Genomic DNA, 23224 nt, shown 5'->3' with positions numbered 1-23224 from the left:
GGGAAACCGTGAAACTGCAACACACCACAGGTGTTTTTTCTGCAGGCTCCGCGAGTGGTGGTTTTAGCACAAGTATATCATCTGGGTCACGACCGCCAGTTAATGCACAAAATACAGGGGGCTATACCCAAGAGCTGTTGATGAGCCAGGGACGTGGACTCACTATTAAAACCATTATGCCAGCAACCATATCACCCTGCAACTGGAGCTCAGCAGGTGTGAGCCTGGTCAGTACCTGGATGGGAGACCTCCTGGGAAAAACTAAGGTTGCTGCTGGAAGAGGTGTCAGTGGGGCCAGCAGGGGGCGCTCACCCTGTGGTCTTTGTGGGTTCTAATGCCCCTGTACAGTGAGGGGGACACTATACTGTAAACAGGTGCCATCCTTCAGATGAGACGTAAAACCGAGGTCCTGACTCTCTGTGGTCATTAAAAATCCCAGGGCGTTTCTTGAAAAGAGTAGGGGTGTAACCCCGGCGTCCTGGCCAAATTTCCCATTGACCTTTACCAATCATGGCCTCCTGATAATCCCCATCTATGAACTGGCTTCATTACTCTGCTCTCCTCCCCACTGACAGCTGGTGTGTGAGGTGAGCGTACTGGTGCACTATGGCTGCCGTCGCTTCATCCAGGTGGGGCTGCACACTGGTGGTGGTGGAGGGGATCCCCATTACCCGTAAAGTGGATTGTCCAGAAAAGCGCTATATAAGTGTAAGCAATTATTATTATTATTATTATTTCCAAGTGCTGGGCATTATTAAACAACAGTTGCCTCATCCGTGCGCAGCAGCAGGGGCACACGAGTGCCCTGACTTGAGCAGCGGTCAGAGTAGTAACAGGGTGACCGGAGGTGGCTTGGGGGGGGGGGGGGGTTACCGATGGGGGGCTCTGCCAGGGCCAGGAGGTCTTTCCCCAGCCAAGGCTGGATTTTGGTGTGCGTAGGCCCTGGGCACCTGCACTCCGAAATGTGCAAAAAGAGGGGTAAACGCCAATTGAATGACGTCGATTAACATGATGCACTTTAAACTATTCTAATGCTAAACCACGTGATTGATGGAGCGAGTCGAGCGAGCGTCACTTCGATACTTCTAGTTTCTAGAGAGCGTGGGATTATTGATTTGGAGCACCTAGAGTCGATCTCAAGCATCTTCGGAGCGAGAGCACAGCAGGCGCCTGGCAGCGCAGCACAGCACTGCGCAGGGGCACAGGTGACTGGCAGGAACGTCTCTCGCTCCGCACAGGGCTCGGCTAGCTGCAAAACGTTTGCCCTTCCTGAATCGTGGGAGCCTGGGAAGAGCCCTTGAGGCAGGGGGCCCTTGCCACGCTCCTCCCTCCTCCCCCTGATGTGAAGTCCATTTGTCACATCAAAACCAGCGCCTTCTCCCACAGAATGCAGCTATCCCAGTTTTCCCACATCACTTCCACGCTCCCTTAGGCAAATTCGAGCCCCCGGAGTCCAGTATTTGGGCCGGCTACATTTTGTGACATTTACATTGTCATTTACATATTACATATTACATTTACATATTAAAGGGCCCTGGGGGGACAAAAAAAAGTGGTTTACATGTCTTTTTAACGACGAACAGCCATCATGGACAGACACGGGGTAATTCTCAGATCACAGGCAGTGGGCGTTTGCAGGACATCAATGTATAACGGTTCGATATCAGAGGACAGATAAGAGGGGACCGGTCAGACTGGGGTAATATAATTAACGCAGTATGATAGTACCGCTGCTCTACCCTCGTTCAGACTCGCGTCAGCATCGCCGGCGCTGCAGACGAGCTAGATCCAAGCACTCCGGCGCTGCCCGGGAAGTCACCGGATCCGCGTCATGACATAATCATACCTTCCTTTAGATCTGATTTACTAGAAAGAGTTACAAATGACTAACTGGGACCACAGGCTATGCCTCGATTTTCCTGTACATTGAGCGGCCGGCTTATTCCACTCAATAACCACGTTTTATTTTTTTTTTAAAAAGCCTCTTAAATGCTTCGCGCCGGGGCGGCCTGTTCAGCTGGGACTGCAGCTCCACCTGGTGGCAGAGAGTGCACACAACACCTGGACGCCACCTGCCGCTGACTCGCCCAGGATTCGCTTGACCGGACGATGCCCTTTCAAAAACCGCTACTGCGCAGGTCACGTTTCGGGCTCCAACTCTGCATTCAGATCGATCAATGGAATACCAGACAAAGCCAAAGTAAAGATTCGGGACCATTGAACAGTTATTACTATTTAGGTCACCAATATTCACTATGGCCCCAGAGAGCCACAGTATCTCCTGGCTTCCATTCCACCCTGGACTCTTAATGACTGGACTTAATTTTCCACATGATTGGTCTTCATTACCAGTGTTCCCAGGTTGTTTCTCGCTGACCTGTAGAAGCTGGTGAACCGCAGCCCTCCGGGACCAGGAGTGAAGATTTAGCTCTGACCTGCAGTTCCTGCTCCTCCCACAGCCTCAGCAGCATGCCGCCCCAGTCCCAGGCCTCCACCAGAGCTTCGTACACCTTCTCCCTGCAGATATGGAAGTGTTTACAAAAATAGGAAAACTGTACATCACACTGCACCCCTCCCCCATACACACACATCCCCCGGGGCTGAGTACATTGTTATTAATCTTCTAAACAAAACGTACTTGGCTGTTTAAACTCAGTTGGGCTCAAAGTGCACAGTGGAGACACACCTGGCTCAGCAATTAAGTTCAAGCAGGGGGAGGGAGGGTGGCGGGAGACTTCAGGAGTATTGACAGGGTGGACAGTTACCAGCTGGACAAGGGCGGACACGTAGAACTGTAGACGGACAGCCTGGTCTGTGGGAAATCCCAGGAGAGAGGCGATGAGGAGAAACTGGAAGGCGACCTGCACCTCATTGCAGCACCGCAGTGCCAGCTGGTACCCCTGATGGCTGAGGTGCCCGCAGGCCCTGGCACACAGGACAGCAGGGCTGTGCTCCCCCATTTCTTAGCATTGGCACACAACAGCAAGACAATAGGCAACTTAGCTCTCTCAAGCCTTTCGACTTCCAAGTCTGTAGCCTAATACCATCCACACTTGCAGAAGTCAGCTTACTGCAGCTCACACACCAAAACCTTTTTCTGCCTCCAACAACTAAAAGCAGCACTACTTCAGCCTGTTATGATCATTGCAAGTCGAGAAACCGGCCTTCCGTTTTTAAAGCAACGTCATTAAACTTCCCTGCCGAGGAGCAACGCTCGCGTATCGATCCACAGCCAGGGTCTGGAGAATCACAGCTCTGCAGCTTTTACATGCGACGAGGAATGGCCAAGGAACAGACATCTGGAAAGTGTGTTAGTGCCTCCTGATTACGCCATTCAGTGCTCAGCTGGTACACAAACTCAAACAGACTGAGGCCGTTCAGGGCTAGACACAGCTGGTCTATAGGACAGACTGAGCCCGTTCAGGGCTAGACACAGCTGGTCTATTGGACAGGCAGAAGCCGTTCAGGGCTAGACGAAGCTGGTCTATTGGACAGACTGAGGCCGTTCAGGGCTAGACGAAGCTGGTCTATTGGACAGACTGAGGCCGTTCAGGGCTAGACGAAGCTGGTCTATAGGACAGACGGAGCCCGTTCAGGGCTAGACACAGCTGGTCTATTGGACAGGCTGAAGCCGTTCAGGGCTAGACACAGCTGGTCTATTGGACAGACTGAGCCCGTTCAGGGCTAGACAAAGCTGGTCTATTGGACAGACTGAGGCCGTTCAGGGCTAGACGAAGCTGGTCTATAGGACAGACGGAGCCCGTTCAGGTCTAGACACAGCTGGTCTACTGGACAGACTGAAGCCGTTCAGGGCTAGACGAAGCTGGTCTATTGGACAGACTGAGGCTGTTCAGGGCTAGACACAGCTGGTCTATTGGACAGGCTGAAGCCGTTCAGGGCTAGACACAGCTGGTCTATTGGACAGACTGAGGCCGTTCAGGGCTAGACGAAGCTGGTCTATTGGACAGACGGAGCCCGTTCAGGGCTAGACACAGCTGGTCTACTGGACAGACTGAGCCCGTTCAGGGCTAGACACAGCTGGTCTATAGGACAGACTGAGCCCGTTCAGGGCTAGACACAGCTGGTCTATAGGACAGACTGAGCCCGTTCAGGGCTAGACACAGCTGGTCTATTGGACAGGCTGAAGCCGTTCAGGGCTAGACGAAGCTGGTCTATTGGACAGACTGAGGCCGTTCAGGGCTAGACGAAGCTGGTCTATTGGACAGACTGAGCCCGTTCAGGGCTAGACACAGCTAGTCTATAGGACAGACTGTGGCTGTTCAGGGCTAGTCTATAGGAAAGACTGAGGCCGTTCAGGACTGGGGCTAAACAGACCTGGTCTATAGAACAGACTGAGGCTGTTTAGGGCTAGACACAGCTGGTCTATAGTACTGACTGTGCCTGAAATCTCCATTCTGGGTGACGTCACTAACTTTGAGGAGCACCTGTTTGGTTTGAAGAGTGTGGGGGGGGCAGGGTTGGTTGACAGGTAAAATCGCAGCAACAGATGTTGACAAGCTTTACTGCTGCACATTGCAACTCAAGAAAACCGAGACCAGTATGAAGCTGTTTAATATATTATCATACATTAAGAACCTGGTGTTAAACTCTGGACATTTAGTAATGGTAAAAGTAGTATTTCCACTAACATTACTGTATGTATAATGTTTTTGGCGTTGCACGATAAAAAATAAACTATGCAGGTCATACAAGGAGACACTCACTATTTCCCTTTTCACTGCTGAGGTTATTACACGACAAAATAATGCTAATATAAAATTCAAAATAATGCAGTGATCTTTTCTGATTAATCTTATTTTAGGTCTAGCTTATTGCTGTATTTCGAAATTTTATTTTCGTACTTAAGTGGAAACATCCGTTTACATTAGCCCTTTTTCCATTTTTAAACGAAATTGTCCTATTTAAAATATTCTTTTGTAAGAACGAAAAAGTAAGGACTGAGTATATATGCATTATGAGAGGGTTTTCTTTTATTCCATTATATCACCTTGTTAAATCCCGCAAAAAAAGTATGTTTTGAGGGCTCTCTTATTAAACCTGTTTTTCTTCAAAAAGTTACGGTTGAATGCGGTTTAAACCTCACGTGACCTGCGGGCTACACACGCCGGCTACGCCGAACGACGTAGAGGCCGTTCTTGTGACGCAGCGCGTTGCTATTATGACGTCCCGCTACGTGCCCCGTGCGCTTGCTTTTGGAAACCCCTGAGTGTCCGGGGGCGCCGCCATAGTGACACAGAAGGGAGCGGAGAGGGAGCGTTGTAGATTTTCAAAGAAGCGGTCAACAGTTGTTAACTTTCTTCTTGTGAACTACAGCCAGGGGATATAGACTGTTATTTCTTTTTTTTTGGTGGGGGGGTTGTATGAGGGTAGATGTGTTTTTGTGAAATACCGTAGGGTTATGGAATTGTTTGTATTGCCATACGGAGCCGGCGCTGTTGATAGCCGTCTTTGTTTTGGTGGAGAGAAAGGGAGGCCATTTTAGGCCTCGCTGTCTCTTTTTTTTTCTCCTTTTGTTTCATTTTCGACAGTGGACTGAACGGATACTTCTTGGGAGTGAAGGAGGGGGACTGCGCGCTTCCGCTTATCGTTCCTAAGCCTGGATAAATCCTATTTTCGCTTGCGCTGTCGTTTCGGACTTGTCGGATCAGCCCCGTGGCGAAGCAAGAGACTTGGCGAGCCCGTCCGCCATGCCGGTCTGTCTGCGCGGACTCTGAAGCAAACCGACGTCGCAAGGCCCGTTTAGAGAGCGCAGCTGGCGGGACCGTGCGCCGTTGGCGGGTGGATGTTTTTTTTTAAGCCAGCCTCTGCCGAAGAAAATTCATTTGGACGTTTTGTCTGAAGGAGATCTGGGACCCCGTGTTGGGGCGCGGAGGGGGGGGGGGAGTTGTTCTGAATTATGGTGGACTTTCAACATCTACTCGTAACATTGCCGTATGACTACTAAAACTGATGGTCTTGTGCTTGTTGTGGTAGCGCCAGTTAGTTACAGTAGCTCATGATTTCAATTGAACCCGTTCATTTAGCTGATTTGTGCTAGATTCTGTGGCTCCGCGGATGTGAAGCGTAATGCAATATCGTCTTCTAGCGAGCGGAAAGGCAACATTATCTAACACACCTGATTGTACGTTATTATTTTGTTTCCCTGTAAGAACCAGGGTAGTGTAATCTGCTATAACAATGTCTTGTGTCCATTATAAATTTTCTTCTAAACTCAACTATGACACGGTCACGTTTGATGGCCTGCACATTACGCTGTGTGACCTGAAGCGGCAGATCATGGGCCGAGAGAAGCTGAAGGCTGCGGATTGCGACTTGCAGATTACTAACGCGCAGACCAAAGAAGGTAAGACAGTCACTGGCTTCGAAACGCGCAGCGTGGTCGTCTTTGCTCCGTGCCAAGCGTGTGTTTGGATTTGTACTGTCGTCGGGTTGTTGTCGCCGGTGATCGGTAAAGATGGTCATCGCCGGTTTGGGTGCAGGGGGGGGGGGGGCATTTTGGCTTTGGGGGGGTTCGTGTTCAGAGCTGGCGTTGAAAGCGAGCCCGCACCCGAACTTGCGTGTCCCGTCCGAGTTCGGAAACGTCTCCGGTGCACGTGTGGCACATCTGGACCAGTTTGAGCCCGGCAGCAGCGATCTCACTTTCCCCAGTCTGCTGCCCGGTACGCTTCCTCTTAGATCCGCAAAGTATCATTGCTTGATTAAAAAAAACAGCACCAGGAGGGGTGGCATTGCTTTTTACAAGTTGCATTTTTTGATCTGGTCGGAATGGCGATCGCACGATCGCTTGTGATATTTGGAGACGGGGGGGGGGCGCGGCGCGGCTGGGGACGGGGAAAATGGCCGGCGGGTCGAAGAGGTGGATTGCAAACGTCCGGGCCTAGCGGTTGTTGTCCGTGCACATGCTCCGCCAGTGACCCCTTCAGGTCGCACTTCGCCGGGACTGAAGGAATCCATTTTGTTCCCTTGCCGACAGTTGTAAAGTGCGCGACCGCAAACGCGCTGTAGATCTTGCAGTTCTGCTGGGTGAGTTGTCTAGTGAAGTCCAGATGTGCACCTCTTGAACCGTGTGGGTGGTGCGTTGCTAAGAAAATGTTCTCGCAGGGTGGTTGTCAGCACCTTTATTCGGTTGTCTAATGGTGTCAGGGACAGGCCCAAAGCACAACCAGAGAGTGGTTTGATGCACTTGTTTGTACCCATCAGTAGTTTGCAGTCACTTTATTAAAGTATTTCCAGAGTTGACTTCAGGGACCACGTTCTTTTGAGTCTCAGAGCAGTAGGCGCCGGTATTCAAACTATCCTGTTTGGTTCCTCAGAGTACACTGACGATGGCGCCCTTATCCCCAAGAACTCCTCCGTCATTATCAGAAGAATTCCTATTGGTGGGGTCAAAACTGCAAGCAAAACATTTGTCATGTAAGTATGGATTTCCTTTGATATAGGTGGAAATGAGAAACATTCCATTTTGGGGGATTAAAGCCCTAACCCAGTTTTGATTCAACTGGGTAGCCGTAATTTGGTGTGTTTTTGGTGATTCATGAATTGGCACCAGTCTGGGAGATAATGGGATTAAATTTACCAGTACACATGCAAAAATGTGTTAAAGGGATGATCTCAGGCTGTGATTAGTGATCATCTTGAGTGCCAGTAGTCTTAATTTGTGGTTTGTGAAACATAAATTGATCTCTTTAGTTTATTGGGAAAATGTTTTACAGCGATGATGGTAAATTGTTCTATTACCGTCCTCTGTGGGCAGTTTACAAATTCTCTTTGGAGTCTCGTTGAAAGTAGCTTACACCAGCTTTTATTCGTAAGGCTTTCTGTAGTTTGCACTGTTTTTTCATGAACTGGACTGATCTTATAAGGAAGCTGTGATAGAAACCGTCTGAAGATAATCTTTTTCTTTTAATTTGCTTTCCAGTGATCGTTCTGAACCTCCAAGTGGACCTTCAAAAGCAGTATGTAAAAAAACAAACTCACAATTTCATTTATTTGTTAAATATATTTTATTCTAGTCATTTAAGCACATAAGTGTTTTTGGAAGAATCTATCTGAAATTCAGAAAAAATGTTTAAACTTCCTATGATGTGAAGTGATAAACATCTGGTAATAGTTTGTTGTAACAATGTATTTTGTGGAATGGTTTACATTTTTAATTTCAATATTTGCACATTTGTTTAACCTGTGTGTAAATTGGTTTTTGTGCAGGTTAATGCACTGTATTTGATATTCAAAAGCGGGTGGAGTATTACCTACAAACTGTTGTACAGATCGATGTATGATCACTTAAGATCATGTTGGCAATGAAGCGAACATGAGAGCATGTTCAAAGCCTGTGTGTCTTTGAGTGCTGCTACATCTGTAAAAGCTGTTGTCTTTGTTTCTTTTGTTTTCTAATAAAAGTGTTTTCAGTGTCATACTTTTCATTTTACATTGTATCACACAGCTTATGTTTCTGACTATTCGTTTTGAAGGAAATTGCTATGATAAGGCACAACCGTCTTTCCCAAAACAGGCTTAAGGTCGTTTTGAATGATGTGATCTGGAATGGGTAACCCGGTTACAGCCAAGGCTCAAACAACTAAACTGACCCATAGGACTGGGAGTCGTTTCTGATGTGTGTATTAAGAATGCACTAAATTCTGTTATGTCAAGTTAAATTGTTTTTCAAACTTTGATTGGGGTTGCTCTTTGCATTTGATGGGGTGCAGTTTGCTTTATGGCAGCATTTATTCTACAGTTACTAAGTTTTAGTGTATGTTTACAGCACCCCAAATGTGTATTGGAAAGAAGTTGTGTGTAGAATCACACTTAAGTTTCTTTTGGAAGCCTCTTAATCGTCCCTTATTTAATGTGAAACCCGGTTGTTTGAGCCTTAGCTTTCTTTAACACCTGTTTCAATAATGTGAGCTACGAAATATTAGCCTTAGTAGCTTCTTATGTTTTGTTTTTCTGACTGTAGTGCGCTCTGTCAAAGCTGCACCATCAGAAATATGTATTGTTACAAAATGAAACCGTGAAATTCTTCAATGTAACAAGGGTAGCTGTTGCTCAGTATTCGAGTTGCCTAGAGTACATTGCAGCTTGTGCACCCTGACAGCTTTCTGAATGCATTAAGACCTCTCGTAAGGTTTCTGAATAATTCAGACTTGTACTGTTTCCACAAAACCCTTTAACCAATTTCTTCAATGCTCTGTAAGATACAGAACACATCATCTGTCAATAAAATCTGTATGGCATTTTTGAGCACCTCTGACATGGCCTTGTGTGTTGACTTTCATGACAAGTCAGAAAGCAGGATATCTGTGTCACATCGCCTGCCGGGGTGGGTATTGAGAACATCACAGGCATTTTTTTGAATCGGAGCAAGGGCAATTTCTTTGTCCTGTGGTGTGTACTGATGAGTTTCCCAGGGTGACCTTATCCTTTGCTGGATAATAGAACTTGAGGGAGTGCTGTCTGGGAACTGAATGTTAACCTTTTTGTTTCCAGATAGTTTTTTGGGTATTTAACCTGTGGCTTTCTTATATTTAGTGATTTTTAAATGCAGTCTGCCAACTGTTTTCCAGTCTTTTTTTAGATCGGTCAAGCCTTTTTAGGAGTCTTATCTAAAGGTCCCAGATGACCTGAATAAATGTTATTTCCGGGCGTTCATTACTGTCACTGCTCTCGTCTTAGAGTGGGCGCATTGTAAGCTGTAGAAGTCTTAGTAACAACTGATTGATCATACCATCTACACGCAACCTTAGAAATTGACCCAATCACACCATCATTTACCCATGTTGGAAGGGTAATTTTATAAACAAGGAATTTTGTTTCCTGCTGTTTTGCCCAAAGAAACGTTTTCCGTTTAAAACCTATGCCATACAGTCTATCAAAGTATGCTTCAAGTGGACAATTCTCAAAGCAGCTGTTTAAAATTAATTGTTGTTTTCACTAACCATTGTTTCATTAGCATTTTAATTAATGTGCTAATGTTTTCTCGGATGTGAAGATTTTAAAAGCTTTATTTTTGCTGTGAAAGCAAAGCAGTTGGACTCATCGATGACTTCGTATTTTGTAAAAACATTTGTTTATGAAATGCTGCGTGTGGATAATGTTTGTTTCAATCTAAATTGTCTGCTTTTTTTGTTTACGCGTTAAAGCTCTTATTTTAATGTTGGAGTCAATGCCCCCACAAAGTAAGAGTTGCAAAACCGTTCATATTCTCTTAATTTTAACAAGTTAAAACATTATACAGCCATTTGAGGTGGGTGACCTGGAGTTAAATGTTTTAATCAGCATTCAGTTTGTTGCATGAAAAATTCTAATTGAAAGAAGTTCATGACTTTTGAAAATACGGTAGCATTTCTTTAGTGACTTAACAATCACACAGGAAATCTGCATAACTGCAGCAAAACTAGCTGTTACATTTTTAAAATTGTGCCTTATCATAGCATTAAACTTGAATGTTTTTTTAATTTTCCAACAACAGATTGATGATTCTGCGGCTTCTATTACTCTGGCCCAGCTAACCAAGGTATACAATTGTTTTCTGTTGTACTTTATTATACCTCTTTTGGTTGATTATTTTGTTTTTCAACAAGTTTTCATCCATATGGAGTTTCTGCTAATCCCTGAAATGTCATAACTGTGGTTCTTGGGTGCTTATGTTAATTTACTGATTTTTATTGCCTTATTTTCATGGCATAGTTAAATTCTGTTGCATCTGTTTTCATTACATTGTGAAGACATAGTACCTTTGCAGCACTTCAGTCACAGCCCCACAGAACCCTAGTTGGGCAGCTTTCATATACAGGATTTATTAACAAAATTCTTAACATTACTCTTCTGAAATGTATTCTGCCATGTACTGGAATTTTTTTTTTTAGATGCTTCGTAACATGGTCCTGACCGTTTTGTTAGGATTCATACCAGTAGCCTGTTAATTGTTTAAATTACTTCAAGCTATATGCTGAGGCAACTATTTAACCTGACAGTTGCAACATCGCACTGTTACTTCTTAGTATTTGTTAGAATGAATTCTCATGGGCTTATTGAAGCATCTCTGCATCAGATTTCAAATTAGCCGTACCTTTGCAAGAGAAAAGACTGCGCAATTGCTTATGGCAGAATACATGTCCAAGATGCATCTTTAGGGTTATCCAACATTCTTAAGGTTTACTTGAAACAAAACGTGGTTATATTACAGGATACTGAGTAACGTGGTTTAGTAATAAAATAATACCTCAGCTGTCTGCATAGTTGGAACTTTTTACATTTATTTCTAGGTTGTATTAACTTCTGCTATGTGGTCTATTTACAGTGTGGTTTTTATAACACTTGCAGTGCATTTTTATATGAGATGGCCTGTTGTAATTCAAGGCAGTGGAAAAATTATTTTCAGTGTACAGTCTGGAAAAGCTGCACCTGTTTCAAAGGGAGGTTGTTTTTTTAACCTTGTTGCTCAGTATCCTAGTGATGTGAGAATCTTGTAGTGGTGTTGGGTATAATGTCGTAGCAGCTTGAGTTGCGAGCTGCTCGGTGCACGTGCTGTACTGTGAAGAGTTTGTGCTGCTCTGATGTGGGGATGGAGGGGAGTACCTGTAAAGCCCTCTTACCTGATTATACAGTGGTCACACCTGTCCAGATACCATCGGGGAATTTGTTTGCTGACTTCATGGACGTGGGCTGAGTTGGTACCGTAATTCAACTCATTTGTTCCGTAAATTTTGCCTCGGGTTTTTGTGAAGAAGAATATGCAGTGTGCTGTCCATTTCCGTATAGGGGAGGACCCTTTCTGCTTGGTCACGGCTCTGAACATTTATGTCTTATTTAAATATTCTTACCTTTTTAAAGCAGTGTAAAGGACTTTGTTCTTTGCGTCCGTTCTCTGTTGTGTTTTTATGCCATGTGAACTTGTATTTTGTGTGGTTCTTGAATAGAGGAGTTTGGAGAGTGTGCCAAAGGGTTTGGTAAAGCTTCGACTGGTCTATTTAAAAAGTTCAGTATACAGAAAGAGTTAGAAGCTAAGGCATTCCTTCAGCAAATAAATGTTTCCTTCTCTTCAGGTCAATATGGATGATATGGAGTAATTTGTTGTTTAATACAAAACTCTTATTTACATGCTGGGATAAAAGTGAAACGTTAGTATTTCCTCAGCCTGTAGCCATGTGCGAACGTCTTAAATAGCAAGTCTATATACTAATTTAGAATCATGGCTTCAGTATAAAATATAACCTTTGGCTAACATTCTTCATTTTGGTAATGGTAAAAATATTTTTACGTATTCCCATTATGGCTGTTGTCTGTTCACACAGTTCTTCTCTTATATTGCTTGTAGTCCTGTTACCACTGTTAAACTTTGATCAGCTGTTAAATTCATGAAACAATTTATAGGTTTTCTCAGTTTGTACTTTGGAATATGTTGTGTTCTAAACAAAGATGTATCTAGGTCGAGCCAATAAACTGTTTGAACAGTTCGTCTGTTTTATGAATGAGTGGCTAACTTCAGATTCTGGAAAAAAAGGTTTTAACTGCAGGAAATGTTTGCCATCTCTTAGGCCCTGGGCATAACTGTATTCCATGTACTGCTATAAAAAACAAAGGTTGTCGAAATGTGTGTAAGTGCACATCAGTGGATATTGTACTGTCTACTGGGGAAAATGTTAGAAAGTTTGATTTCCAGCACAGTTAAAATTGTAATTGTTCAGTCGCTTGGTGTCAACTTCCATTATTTCTGAAACAGGAAATTTGACCAAAATGATTAGCTTTTATTAGCCAGTCTTTTGTTGGTCTTGTAAATTCCTCTGTGTAAAGACACCCTGATGTGTCAGAGGTTGGACATAATTTGTTTGTAAACAAGTAAATACAGGTAAACAAAGCTCTGTATTGTTCATTAAGAGGAATTAAGTGGAAAAGGTTGGTATCTATCCATGACCGATGTCACATTTAGTTCATTTTCGAGTACCTTTAAGATAAGAGTTTTCATTTATTCATTTTCTAGTACAATAGATGATGTCGTCCTTGCAGTACTTCTGTTCAACAAGTTATGCACTGGGCTTAATGGATTATTAAGCACTTGACAAGTGTAGACATCAATCCCAGACAGAATCACACTGCATTACGCACACAGTGGCTTCAGGGACTCCCCATTTCATCTCCAGTCGGGTGTACAACATGCAGGCAGTCAGCTGCTCTTTACAGGATATTGTGTGTGATCGTCTCTGGCTGTATGGAATGTGTTTTTAGTGTTTTTCCTAATTTGTCTGTCAAAAAATTGCCTGTTGCACAGACTGCCAATCTGGCTGAAGCAAATGCATCTGAAGAAGATAAAATTAGAGCTATGATGTCGCAGTCTAACCACGAATATGATCCAGTCCAGTAAGTCATTTTAACTTAGTCATTTTGAACATTTACAATTTTTTTTAACATCTTGCTGTTTTGTTGTGCAGAAGCAACTTAATCATGTGTTTTTGTGCAGCTATATGAAGAAGCTTGTGGGACCTCCTCCACCAAACTACACCTGCTACCGCTGTGGAAAGAATGGCCACTACATTAAAAACTGCCCCACTAATGGGGTATGTACTAAGATGTCTTTGTAACTTGTACATTATTTTAGTTTATATAGTTGCGCCTATTGTGGAGTTATTTGCAAGTCAAACTGATGTAAGTATAGGAACATTTAATCGAGAAGCACTTTGCAGGTTCTCCTTTGGCTGTTTTTAAGTGTCATTAAAGTTGCAGGCATGTGACTGAGAACTACACACCTCTAAAGAAGGGTGTTATGTAACTTAAGTGCTTAACTAGTATGTAGGTATTAATTAACCCTGATGTCTTGGCTAATTTCTGCTCTGACTTTGCATAGTTTGACCTTCCCAAAGGTCCCACTTATGTTGGTGAAGCAGTTTCTCATTTCTGCCACTGGTCTACTGTGCATTGAGACTGCTGGGGCACAGTGGTGGCGAATGAACCCCCCCTTATATGTAAAGCAGTTTTTGAATTCTTTGGGATGAAAACCATAATGTATATGCAATTAAAAATGTGATAATTCATTAAAATTAATGAACCCACAAGATGCCTCTGGGACCGCAAAATCACCCTTATTTTGTTTTTAAGGCTTAAATGTTGTGCTATTTCTAGGACAAAAGCTTTGAGGCCCCCCCGAGGATAAAGAAGAGCACAGGAATTCCTCGCAGCTTCATGGTGGAGGTGGATGATCCCAGCATGAAGGGAGCGATGCTTACGAATACAGGCAAATACGCCATTCCCACCATCGATGCGTAAGTGCTTTGGAAGTCTTGGGTTCCGTTTACTTAGAACTGGAGATCATTCATTCATTTTGCATGCTTTGCGTGCGTTATTATTGTAAATAACAGCTTTTATAAATTGGACTTTATGAAATCACAGTTGCTTTATGAGCATTTATATTAAGTGTCATGTAGTACAAACTCAGCCTTTTGACTTTAAACACAGCATACTGTTCATTATTTTGATCTGGTGTGCTTTTTTTTTTTACCATTGCATATTGATGGTAGGGACGTTTCAGTCACGGCTTGTCTGATTTTCTTAAACCAGTAATTTGACTGTTGCGCGTATTTTACATTTTGTCCCTGCTCTTCTGGTCAATCAGAGAGGCATATGCCATCGGGAAGAAGGAGAAGCCCCCTTTCCTCCCACAGGAGCAGTCTTCATCCTCGGAGGAGGAGGACCCAGTGCCTGACGAGCTGCTCTGCCTCCTCTGTAAAGACCTGATGACTGATGCTGTGGTCATTCCCTGCTGCGGAAACAGCTACTGTGATGACTGTGAGTGTTTCGAAAGAAGGAGTAGTGAGCCACAAACTGTTCACAATTTGTTGCGTAATTTGCACTACTGTAGAAAGTGTATCTGTCTCAGATTTGTTGAATTTTAAAGGCAAAAGCAGAACAGGTGAATGCTTTTTAGAGTGAAATAAACAGTCTACACATGAATTCTATAGCTTTGATATATTAATAGATTTGGGAACATTACATGTTGAGTTTATATTGTCAGGGTTCCAGTTTTGTGTTTTCTCTTCTGGTGTTGTGTAAATGTTTTGGGGACTTTTTATTAAGTAAATTGTTCTATCACGTCATGGGACAAGTAGCTGAATATTTCTATATACAATATTAAAATGGGGGTATTATTACATTCACAGGTATTAGGACATTTCTTCTGGATTCCGATGAGCATGTGTGCCCTACCTGTCATCAGCCAGATGTTTCTCCTGATGCCTTGATTGCTAACAAATTCCTACGACAGGTATAATATGTCAATCGGGCGTTTTTTACTGTGTGAGTCGGGGCTAGCTATAATTAATACCTTTTCCTTTGAAAACTAATTTTGAGCAGGATAATTAACATTAATTTCCAAGACCGTTAACAGTTTTCAAGGCTTTGATTTGTGATAAATTTAAAGGAAGGGCCTTTGTGCATTTGCCAACAGCCACCAAAGGAAAACATTTAATCAGATGTAGAAATGGAAGTATCTTTTAAGTACTTTCAAATATGTGTTATATGAGCTAACACATGCCTGTCCGGGCTTGTAAAGAACTATTTCACCTGTTCTTCTCACTCGGTAAATGCAAACGCAGTGTTTCAGAAAAAGCTTGTTCTGCCTGTAGGCTGTTAATAACTTCAAGAACGAGACTGGCTACACTAAGCGGCTTCGGAAGGGGCAGGCTCAGGTGGCGCCACCAGTGATGCCGAGCCAGCCCAGGCCGCCAGTGCACCGCCCAGCCCAGCCGCCACTCAGACTTCCCACGTCGAGGCAGCAGGACCCGCTGATGGCCAACGTCTCCCGCCCCGCCGCGTCGGCCACGCCTCCCCCAGCGGCCCTGGCCACCCTGCTGCCGCCTGTGACCCAGCAGCCACCGGCCCTGCCCCCCTCTGCCCACGCCGGCGCGGCCTCCCTGCAGGTGAACCAGGTCAGCAGCGGGGCCGCGGCAGCAGAGGTGTCCACTTCCTCGCCCTCCCCCCAGCCCCTCGCCAAGCAGGAGGAGCCAGCCGTGGCCAAGTGAGTCCGAGCCCTGACTGATGGGCAGTTTTAATTAATTCCTCTGCTCCAGCGGAGACGTCGTTGTGAGTGGGGGTAGTTATAATAATAATAATAAACAGGATGACTAACAATAAATAAGAAGAATACACAAGATAAGACACAATTACAATTACAACAATATAACAATAACAATAGAGGAGACCATGGAAGGTGGTACTAAGAAGAGCTGAAGGGTGAAGAATGGGACCAGTTAAGATATAGAAGTTGTATAAAATAAAAAATTTTAAAAGAATATTTCCAACAGTATAAAATTAGTCCCATCTTGCAGTTTGTTTTTGGATTGCTAAGTTACGATTTTTTTTTTCCAACCTTCCCAGGGAGCCTGAGAAGGTTGTCGTCAGTGCGGCCCCATCTGGTCCAGTTTCATCAGATCCATCTCTGACCACTTCTATTATACCTAAGGTACAGGGAAGCGACAGGGGGATTAAAGGTTGACAAGTAATGGTTGAAAATCTTCATGTGCACTCATTCAGCTTTCTTTTCTGTCTTGGACAAGGGGTTTCATGTGCCAGTGATTGGACACCCTCACTCCCTCGGGCACTCAATTCCTACAACAGGTGAGACCTTCTCCCAGTTCTACAGTTCACTTTCACCGAGTCCGTGAACTGGTCGCTTTGAATTTTTTCTAAAGTTGACTTATTTCCTTCCAGGACAGCCATTGCGATCTAACCCACCCCGATCTGGAGGCAGCAGACCCACCTGGGAGACGTAAGTAGAGTGACTTGAGTTTTAATAATTTAATGTTATTTAATCATTAAATTGATAAGAATTTCATTTTTCTCAAGCAAGACTTCTGATAAAAGCGAGTTGAGATGAATGTGTATCACCAGTTAAAAGAACAGTTTCGATAATACACATAGATGAACCCATGGAGGAGGTTGTTGATGTGTGTTGCATCAGGTGGGCTTCTGGGTCTTGCAGGTCTTCCAGCAGAGGCAGGCAGCACAGCGATCGCCCCCCGCGAGCTCAGGCTGCCACCGCCACCGTGGCTCTTCCGACAGCTGCCCAGGCGTACGTGCCCCCCTCCCACTTCGCCCCGCCGGCTCACACGATGCCCCAGCCGCCTGGAGTGACGCCGCAGCAATTCCCGATGCAGTACACCGCAGGGCAGGCCCCGGCGGCGGGCTACCCCTTGCCCCCTCCGGTGTACCCTCCTGCCCCGGCCACGGTGGCTACCCCCTGGGTCCCTCCCGGGAACCCGGCCGTGATGCCCACCACGTTGCCTTCCCTGACCCCAGCCCCCTTCCTCTCCAAGGAGGAGTTCTACAGGCAGCAGCGCCGGCTGAAGGAAGAGTGAGTTGGACTTCATTCCCTCTGTTGGTTTCTGTCAGCCCAAATCAACTGCACACAGTTCTGCAGTTACAAATTGCTGACTCCCAGTTGTGTTATTCAACGTTGATGCATTTATTCAAACCCTGAGCTGGGACATAAAAAAAAATGTCATTCAGCATTTTTGTTTTCATGTTCACCAAAAGTGAAGCTAAAATGTCTTTTTAGTCTATTAAGTGTACCATTTTATTACGTTTTTTGTAGTTCTCTGTTTAATTAATGTAGCCTTTTCTGACGTAGCAGCCTCAAATCAAGTATTGTAGCGCAATCCGGTTCTGTCATAGTATTTGTCTGATAATCAGCCAGCTGTAGTTATGTGCACATAACTAAAGTGAGGTCTGCTTTGGTTAATTTTTTCCTCTAAAATGTGTAAGAAAATAACTTTCTGGTAGAAGTAGGAATGATGAAATGATGCCCTTGTCTGACATTTTTTTAACCTTCCAGTTTTATCTCCTTCCTGTTTTCAATAAATAGTTCCCACTGTCGATTCGTTGCCAGGGAGAAGTCCAAGCTTGAGGAGTTTACTAATGACTTTGCAAAAGAGCTTCTGGAGTACAGAAAGATTCAAAAGGAAAGGAGACGCTCTTACTCAAGGTGAATAATAAAAAATGGTATAATATGTCGCATATATTTCTTTAACGTTTAAAGGTTTCAACTTTCCTGTTTACTTTGTTTTATTGTGCACCTAATAGACACTCGTCTTGTTCTGATCCTTCAGTGTGCTGCGCATGTTGTCACATGGCTCATTATTCTCTTTGTGTCCCTTTCCTCTCTGCAGATCCAAATCCCCCTACAGCGGCTCGTCCTACAGCGGCAGCTCATACTCCTACTCCAAATCCCGGTCCCGCTCCCGGTCCTCCCGCTCCTACTCTCGCTCCCTGAGCCGCTCCCGGTCCCGCTCGCGCTCCCGCTCTCGGTCCTACTCCCGCTCGCCGGCCTACCCCCGGCGCGGCGGGCGGGGCCGCAGCCGCAGCTATCGCTCCAGATCCCGCTCCCACGGCTACCACCGCTCTCGAACCCGCTCCCCGGCTTACAGGGGAGGGGGCAGCGGCGGCGGAGGAGGAGGAGGAGGAGGCGGGGGCGGCAGTGGAGGGTATCGGTCCCGCTCCAGGTCTCCGGGAGGTTACAGGGCCCACAGCCCCAGCAAGAAACCGCTGCCCCCCTCACAGTCTGAGCCCGACAGGAAATTCCTGAACCGCTACCGAGAGGTGCCGCCCTATGACGCCAAGGCCTACTACGGCCGCTCGGTTGACCAGAGAGACCCGTTTGAGAGGGAGAGGTACAGGGAGTGGGAGAGGGAGTACAGGGAGTGGTATGAGAAATACTTCAAGAACTACAGCAATCCTGCCGGCAACCTGCCCAGGGTGCGGGCACCCCAAGCCAACCGAGAGCACTTCACGCCCGAGAGGTTTGCTGCACCCAGGCCCAGGGATAACTCCCCGTATGGCCGGGGGCGAAGAGAGGAATACCCGCCTTCCGGCCAGAGTCATGGGAACCCTCCGAGGGGCCGAAACGTGCCACAGACCTACCAAGAGAAATTTGCTTTTAAAGAAGCTCACAACTTGGCAGTCACCACTGCTTGCCCTGGCCGGGGTGGCAGCAGAGAGCCTCGGAAAGCTTCGAAAGAGAAAGAAATTGGTGGCAATTCTGCTGCAGACCCTAAAGGCCTTAAACACAAGAAGCACAGAAAGAGGAGGAAGGGTGAGGAAGGCGATATGTTCCCTCAGTCTGACACCCTGGAGGGCTCTAGGAAGTCGGGAGCTGGGGATGAGGGGAAAGGTGAATCCATGCTGATGCCCCCGAGCCGTGACGACGCCACTCCCGTCAGGGATGAGCCCATGGAAAGCTCTTCTCTGCCTTACAAAGCCACCTCGGACAAGGACAGGAGGGAGAAGTCTAAGGGCAAAGGCGAGAAGCCGAAACGCAAGCTGGAAACCAGCACACTAAAGAAGGAATCCTCAACAGCTAAGGTGGTGAAATCGTCCAGGGACAAGCAAACGGAGGCGGACCGTGACAGGTCCCCCCGCATGGAGCCTGCAGTCAAAAAGGCGAAGGAGGATTCATCCCAGAAAGCGGATGCCTCCAAGCAGCACACGTCTCAGCGAGAGGACAAAGGCCCCCCTTCCCGGAGAGCAACGCAGAAGCCGGCCAAGCAGCTTCAGGAGCCCAAGAGCTCCAAAGAGGAGGTGAAGGTGAAGAAGGAGTACGTCAAGGAAAGCACCAAGCATGACAAGCCTCCCACCAAGGAGGAGAAGCCCAAGAGGGAGTCTGAGAAGTCGACCAAAGCTGAGGAGAAACCCTCCAGCAAAACAGTGGATGTGAAACCAGAGAAACGGAAAAGGAAAGAGGAGAAGAGCACTGAGAAAGAACCGGGCGCGCCTCCCGTGAAGTTACCCAAGGTTGAGGCGGCCGAGGGAGCGAAGCAGTCGCCGAGACCGAAGCCCGAGCCGGAGGGCGAGAAACCGTCGGAGAAGGAGAAGGAGAAGGCCGTCTTGAAATCGCCGACGGAGAATGAGGAGAAGCTGGCTCCCGCCAGGAAGATCAAAATCAACCGCGAGATGGGCAAGAAGATTGTGCCCGGGGAGAGTGCGGCGTCGGCGGAAGAGCCAGCTGAAGTGCCTGGGAAGGCAAAGCCCGAGAAGGCGAAAGCCAAGGTCCGCCGGAAGGTCCAGGCAGCTGATGGGACCTTCTCCCTCTTGGTGGATTATACCAGGTGAGATCATTCTTTTTTAAATCAGATCTTTTATATTTAATTAAGACTTTTAAAAACCTCCCCTTTTAACATATTATGTTAAAGCTAAATGCCAGTGTTTTTCGACTGTTTTCCTTTTATTATTCTACTGAAAATGATTGCGCATTAATCCCATAGTTTAACTAAAGATATGTGTGAAGTAATCACACTCAGCAGTTTATTTTTTTGTTTGTAGTATTTGTGAAAGAGCCACATCCGCGCTTTAATACCAAAATATTTTTATTATAAAGGCAACGATGTTAACAGAAGTACAGTTTATTAAAACCCCAACAAAGCTTGTTTTGTCTTAATATTTGCCAATATTTGGTTTAGCACGAGTTCCACTGGGGGAAGTCCCATTAAAAAGCTTGAAGAAAAAGTGGACACGAAGAAAACGGTAGTGAAGACTTTGGAAGAGTACACCAACGACAGCTCAACCCCTGCAGAAGACGAGATAGTCATGATCCAGGTTCCCCGTTCTAAATGGGAGAAGGAAGACTACGAATCTGAGGACGAGGAGGCCAAGTCGTCGGCCACCCCAGCAGACGCCAACCCTGGCGCCCCGGCTACTGTGAAGACCGCAGCTGCAAAACCGACCGCCACTGTGAAACCAGTCGACAGGGAGTCTCCCAAGCTAGACAAGGCCCCCCCAGCGCCGAAGGAGACCCCTACCCAGGAGCCCCCGCCGGAGAGCAAGCCCACCAAGCCCGCAGCTCAAGGAGACAAGGAGAAAGAGAGGGACAGGGAGAAGGGGAAGGAAAAGGAGCGGACCGCCTCAGACAGGGACGCAGCGGAGAAGAGGAAGTCGGCCACCTCTCACGCGGAGAAAGAGCGGGTCCCGGAGCGCAGCAGTGAACACGGCAGCGAGAAGAGCAGCTCCTCCGCCTCGCATTCGTCCTCTAAAGACAGGGCTCCGGACAAAGGCGAGACCGCCGCTCGGAAGCCGGCGAGCAAGGACTCCGGCGCTGCCGCCGACAGGAAGACGGAGCACAGCAGCAGCTCGAGAGACTATTCCAGCTCCAAAAGGAGGGATGAAAAACCTAGAGAGTCTACAAAGAGGAGGGACTCCCCTCTCTCCCCCAAGGATCACGTACCCCCTCCAAAGAGCAGAGAGCGGGAGGCGCACGTCGACACTGTGAAGAAAGGAGCCGCCGAACCAAAGAGGACAGAGCACAGCCCCGCAAGGGACAAGAGGGTCCACTCTGACCACAAAGCGGCCCCAGACTCCAAGAGAACGGGGCCAGATGAGCACCGATCGGAGAGGCCAGCCGGCAAGGACACGAGCCGACACTCGGATACGAGGAGCGCGAAGGACCGGGATCACAGCACTCAGAAGCCAGCGCACAGGACGGCTTCCCCGGAGCTCAGATCGGAGGGCGAGAGGGCGGGCGGCCGAGGGGACCGCGAGCACGGCAAGACCAAGGTCCCGCTGGTCCGCTCCACGCGGCTGTCCACTGACCTGGCCCGGGAGACGGACGAGGCGGCTTTCGTCCCGGACTACAGCGAGAGCGACAGCGACAGCGAGGCCTCGGAGCCCGACAGCAAGACGGAGCAGAGGGCGAAGGAGAAGGGCTTGGAGAGCAGCCCCAGTGCCAGCCACAGCCGCAGCCAGAGCCCCTCGGGGAGCCAGGCGCGGAGCAGCAGCGCCAGCTCCACCGGCAGCCAGGACAGCAAGAAGAAGAAGAAGAAGAAGGACAAGAAGAAGCACAAGAAACACAAGAAACACAAAAAACACAAGAAGCATGCTACTAACGAGTCCGAGTCCGAGATGAAGGGACAGAAACACAAGCATAAGAAAAAGAAGTCAAAAAAGAGCAAGGACAAGGAGAAAGACAAGGAGAAGGAAGACCAGAAACCGAAACCGGCAGTATGAGACCTGCTAGACAAAGGGAGGAATGGACTCAAGTCTGCTCACGTCATTTTTGTAACAATATCAGTATGTTGTACAGAGAATTCTGCTTTGTAAATAATCAGAGGGATAAATGCACCGCATGTAAAAAAAAAAAAAAACATCGCTCCATAGCTTTTTTTTATTTCGATAAATGGGGATTATAAATAAAAAAAAATGTACAGAAATGAATTTGGCCATACAGAGGGTGTTACAAAAGAAAGTTGCAGTATTTAAGAGGTTTCCCACTTGGAAGGCTGAGGGTTATAACATGCAGATTTGGTTTTTAATTTTTAAGGCGTTCAGCCAAATATTTGTTTTTTAGGGAAAGGATCTTCAGTGCGAAAGATATTTTAAGTCCCCCTGAAGGGATCTCTCCTCCCAGATGGAATTCTGTTTTTAACACCCATGTGTGTACTTTTTCTCCAGTAGAATAGAAATAACGGCCTGGTGAAAGCACTTTATAGACAGTACGGTGTTACGGCTGCCTGATGGAACAAAGGCAATTATGTACCTCATGTTTGAAAAGATATTTCAACTAATTACATCTTTTCTATGTAATATGTATGGCAATAATCTTATCATCTGGAATGGATCTTGTTTTAATGATTTACTGGCATCATGCACATCCCTAAGATAAACAAGCGGGAGTGGGGATCTACTGTACTGTGAATTTTTTTTTCTCCACATTTTGTATTGCCTCAGTGGAAGGGCTTTCGTTTAAATGGCTATCAACTGAATTATAAAGAAAAAAGGGCCTTTCTATGTCATTTTGATTGTAATAAATTTTTTCAGCATTTAAGGATGCCTCCCGTGTTTTTTATTTATATTGTGAAATGACAAAATTGGCGGATGGGTTGTCTCATTTAAAAAAAATGTTACACTATGTGAGCAATAGAATTTAATGTACAACAGGAGCAATAGAATCCACAACGGTGGATTGCAGTGAATTGTTTAACCTCAGACCTAGTTATTACAAACTTATCTGTGATTGAAATGTCATTCTGTATTAAAAGAAGGTACACTTGCCCTGGAAATCTGGGCTTTAAGAGAGAAATATAGAACTATTCATGGTATATAAAGTCTGCTTGCAATATTGAAATTGAAAATGGTGTAGATATTCTAGCAAATATTAAATTTATAATGTAAATGAGGTTCATGTATTGGAGCACTTATGGTGAGGATAAAGTGGGGGCAACAAATT

The 23224-nt window shown here is 46.1% G+C and overlaps 1 protein-coding gene across 2 annotated transcripts; it reads left to right on the top strand.

The window, feature by feature from the left end:
• Nucleotides 1-5233: 5233 nt before the first annotated feature.
• On the top strand, nt 5234-22822 carry rbbp6 (retinoblastoma binding protein 6). 2 transcript variants are annotated; one of them, XM_088936393.1, is made up of 17 exons: nt 5234-6364; nt 7335-7434; nt 7940-7976; nt 10493-10537; nt 13292-13380; nt 13481-13577; nt 14140-14279; nt 14630-14802; nt 15174-15277; nt 15639-16030; nt 16390-16474; nt 16569-16629; nt 16723-16780; nt 16994-17365; nt 17900-17995; nt 18180-20114; nt 20466-22822. In XM_088936393.1, the coding sequence occupies exons 1-17, from the start codon at nt 6199-6201 to the stop codon at nt 22003-22005; spliced, it is 5490 nt and encodes a 1829-aa protein (XP_088792519.1). In that variant the 5' UTR covers nt 5234-6198; the 3' UTR covers nt 22006-22822. The 2 variants fall into 2 exon arrangements, with proteins under 2 accessions (XP_088792519.1, XP_088792518.1); XM_088936392.1 differs by having other exon boundaries at nt 17876-17995.
• The last annotated feature ends 402 nt before the right edge of the window (nt 22823-23224 follow it).

Source organism: Atractosteus spatula, chromosome 18, assembly GCF_055471065.1.
Source record: "Atractosteus spatula isolate fAtrSpa1 chromosome 18, fAtrSpa1.hap1, whole genome shotgun sequence".
NCBI lineage: Eukaryota > Metazoa > Chordata > Actinopteri > Semionotiformes > Lepisosteidae > Atractosteus > Atractosteus spatula.
This window is presented reverse-complemented; position numbering and strand designations above follow the sequence as displayed.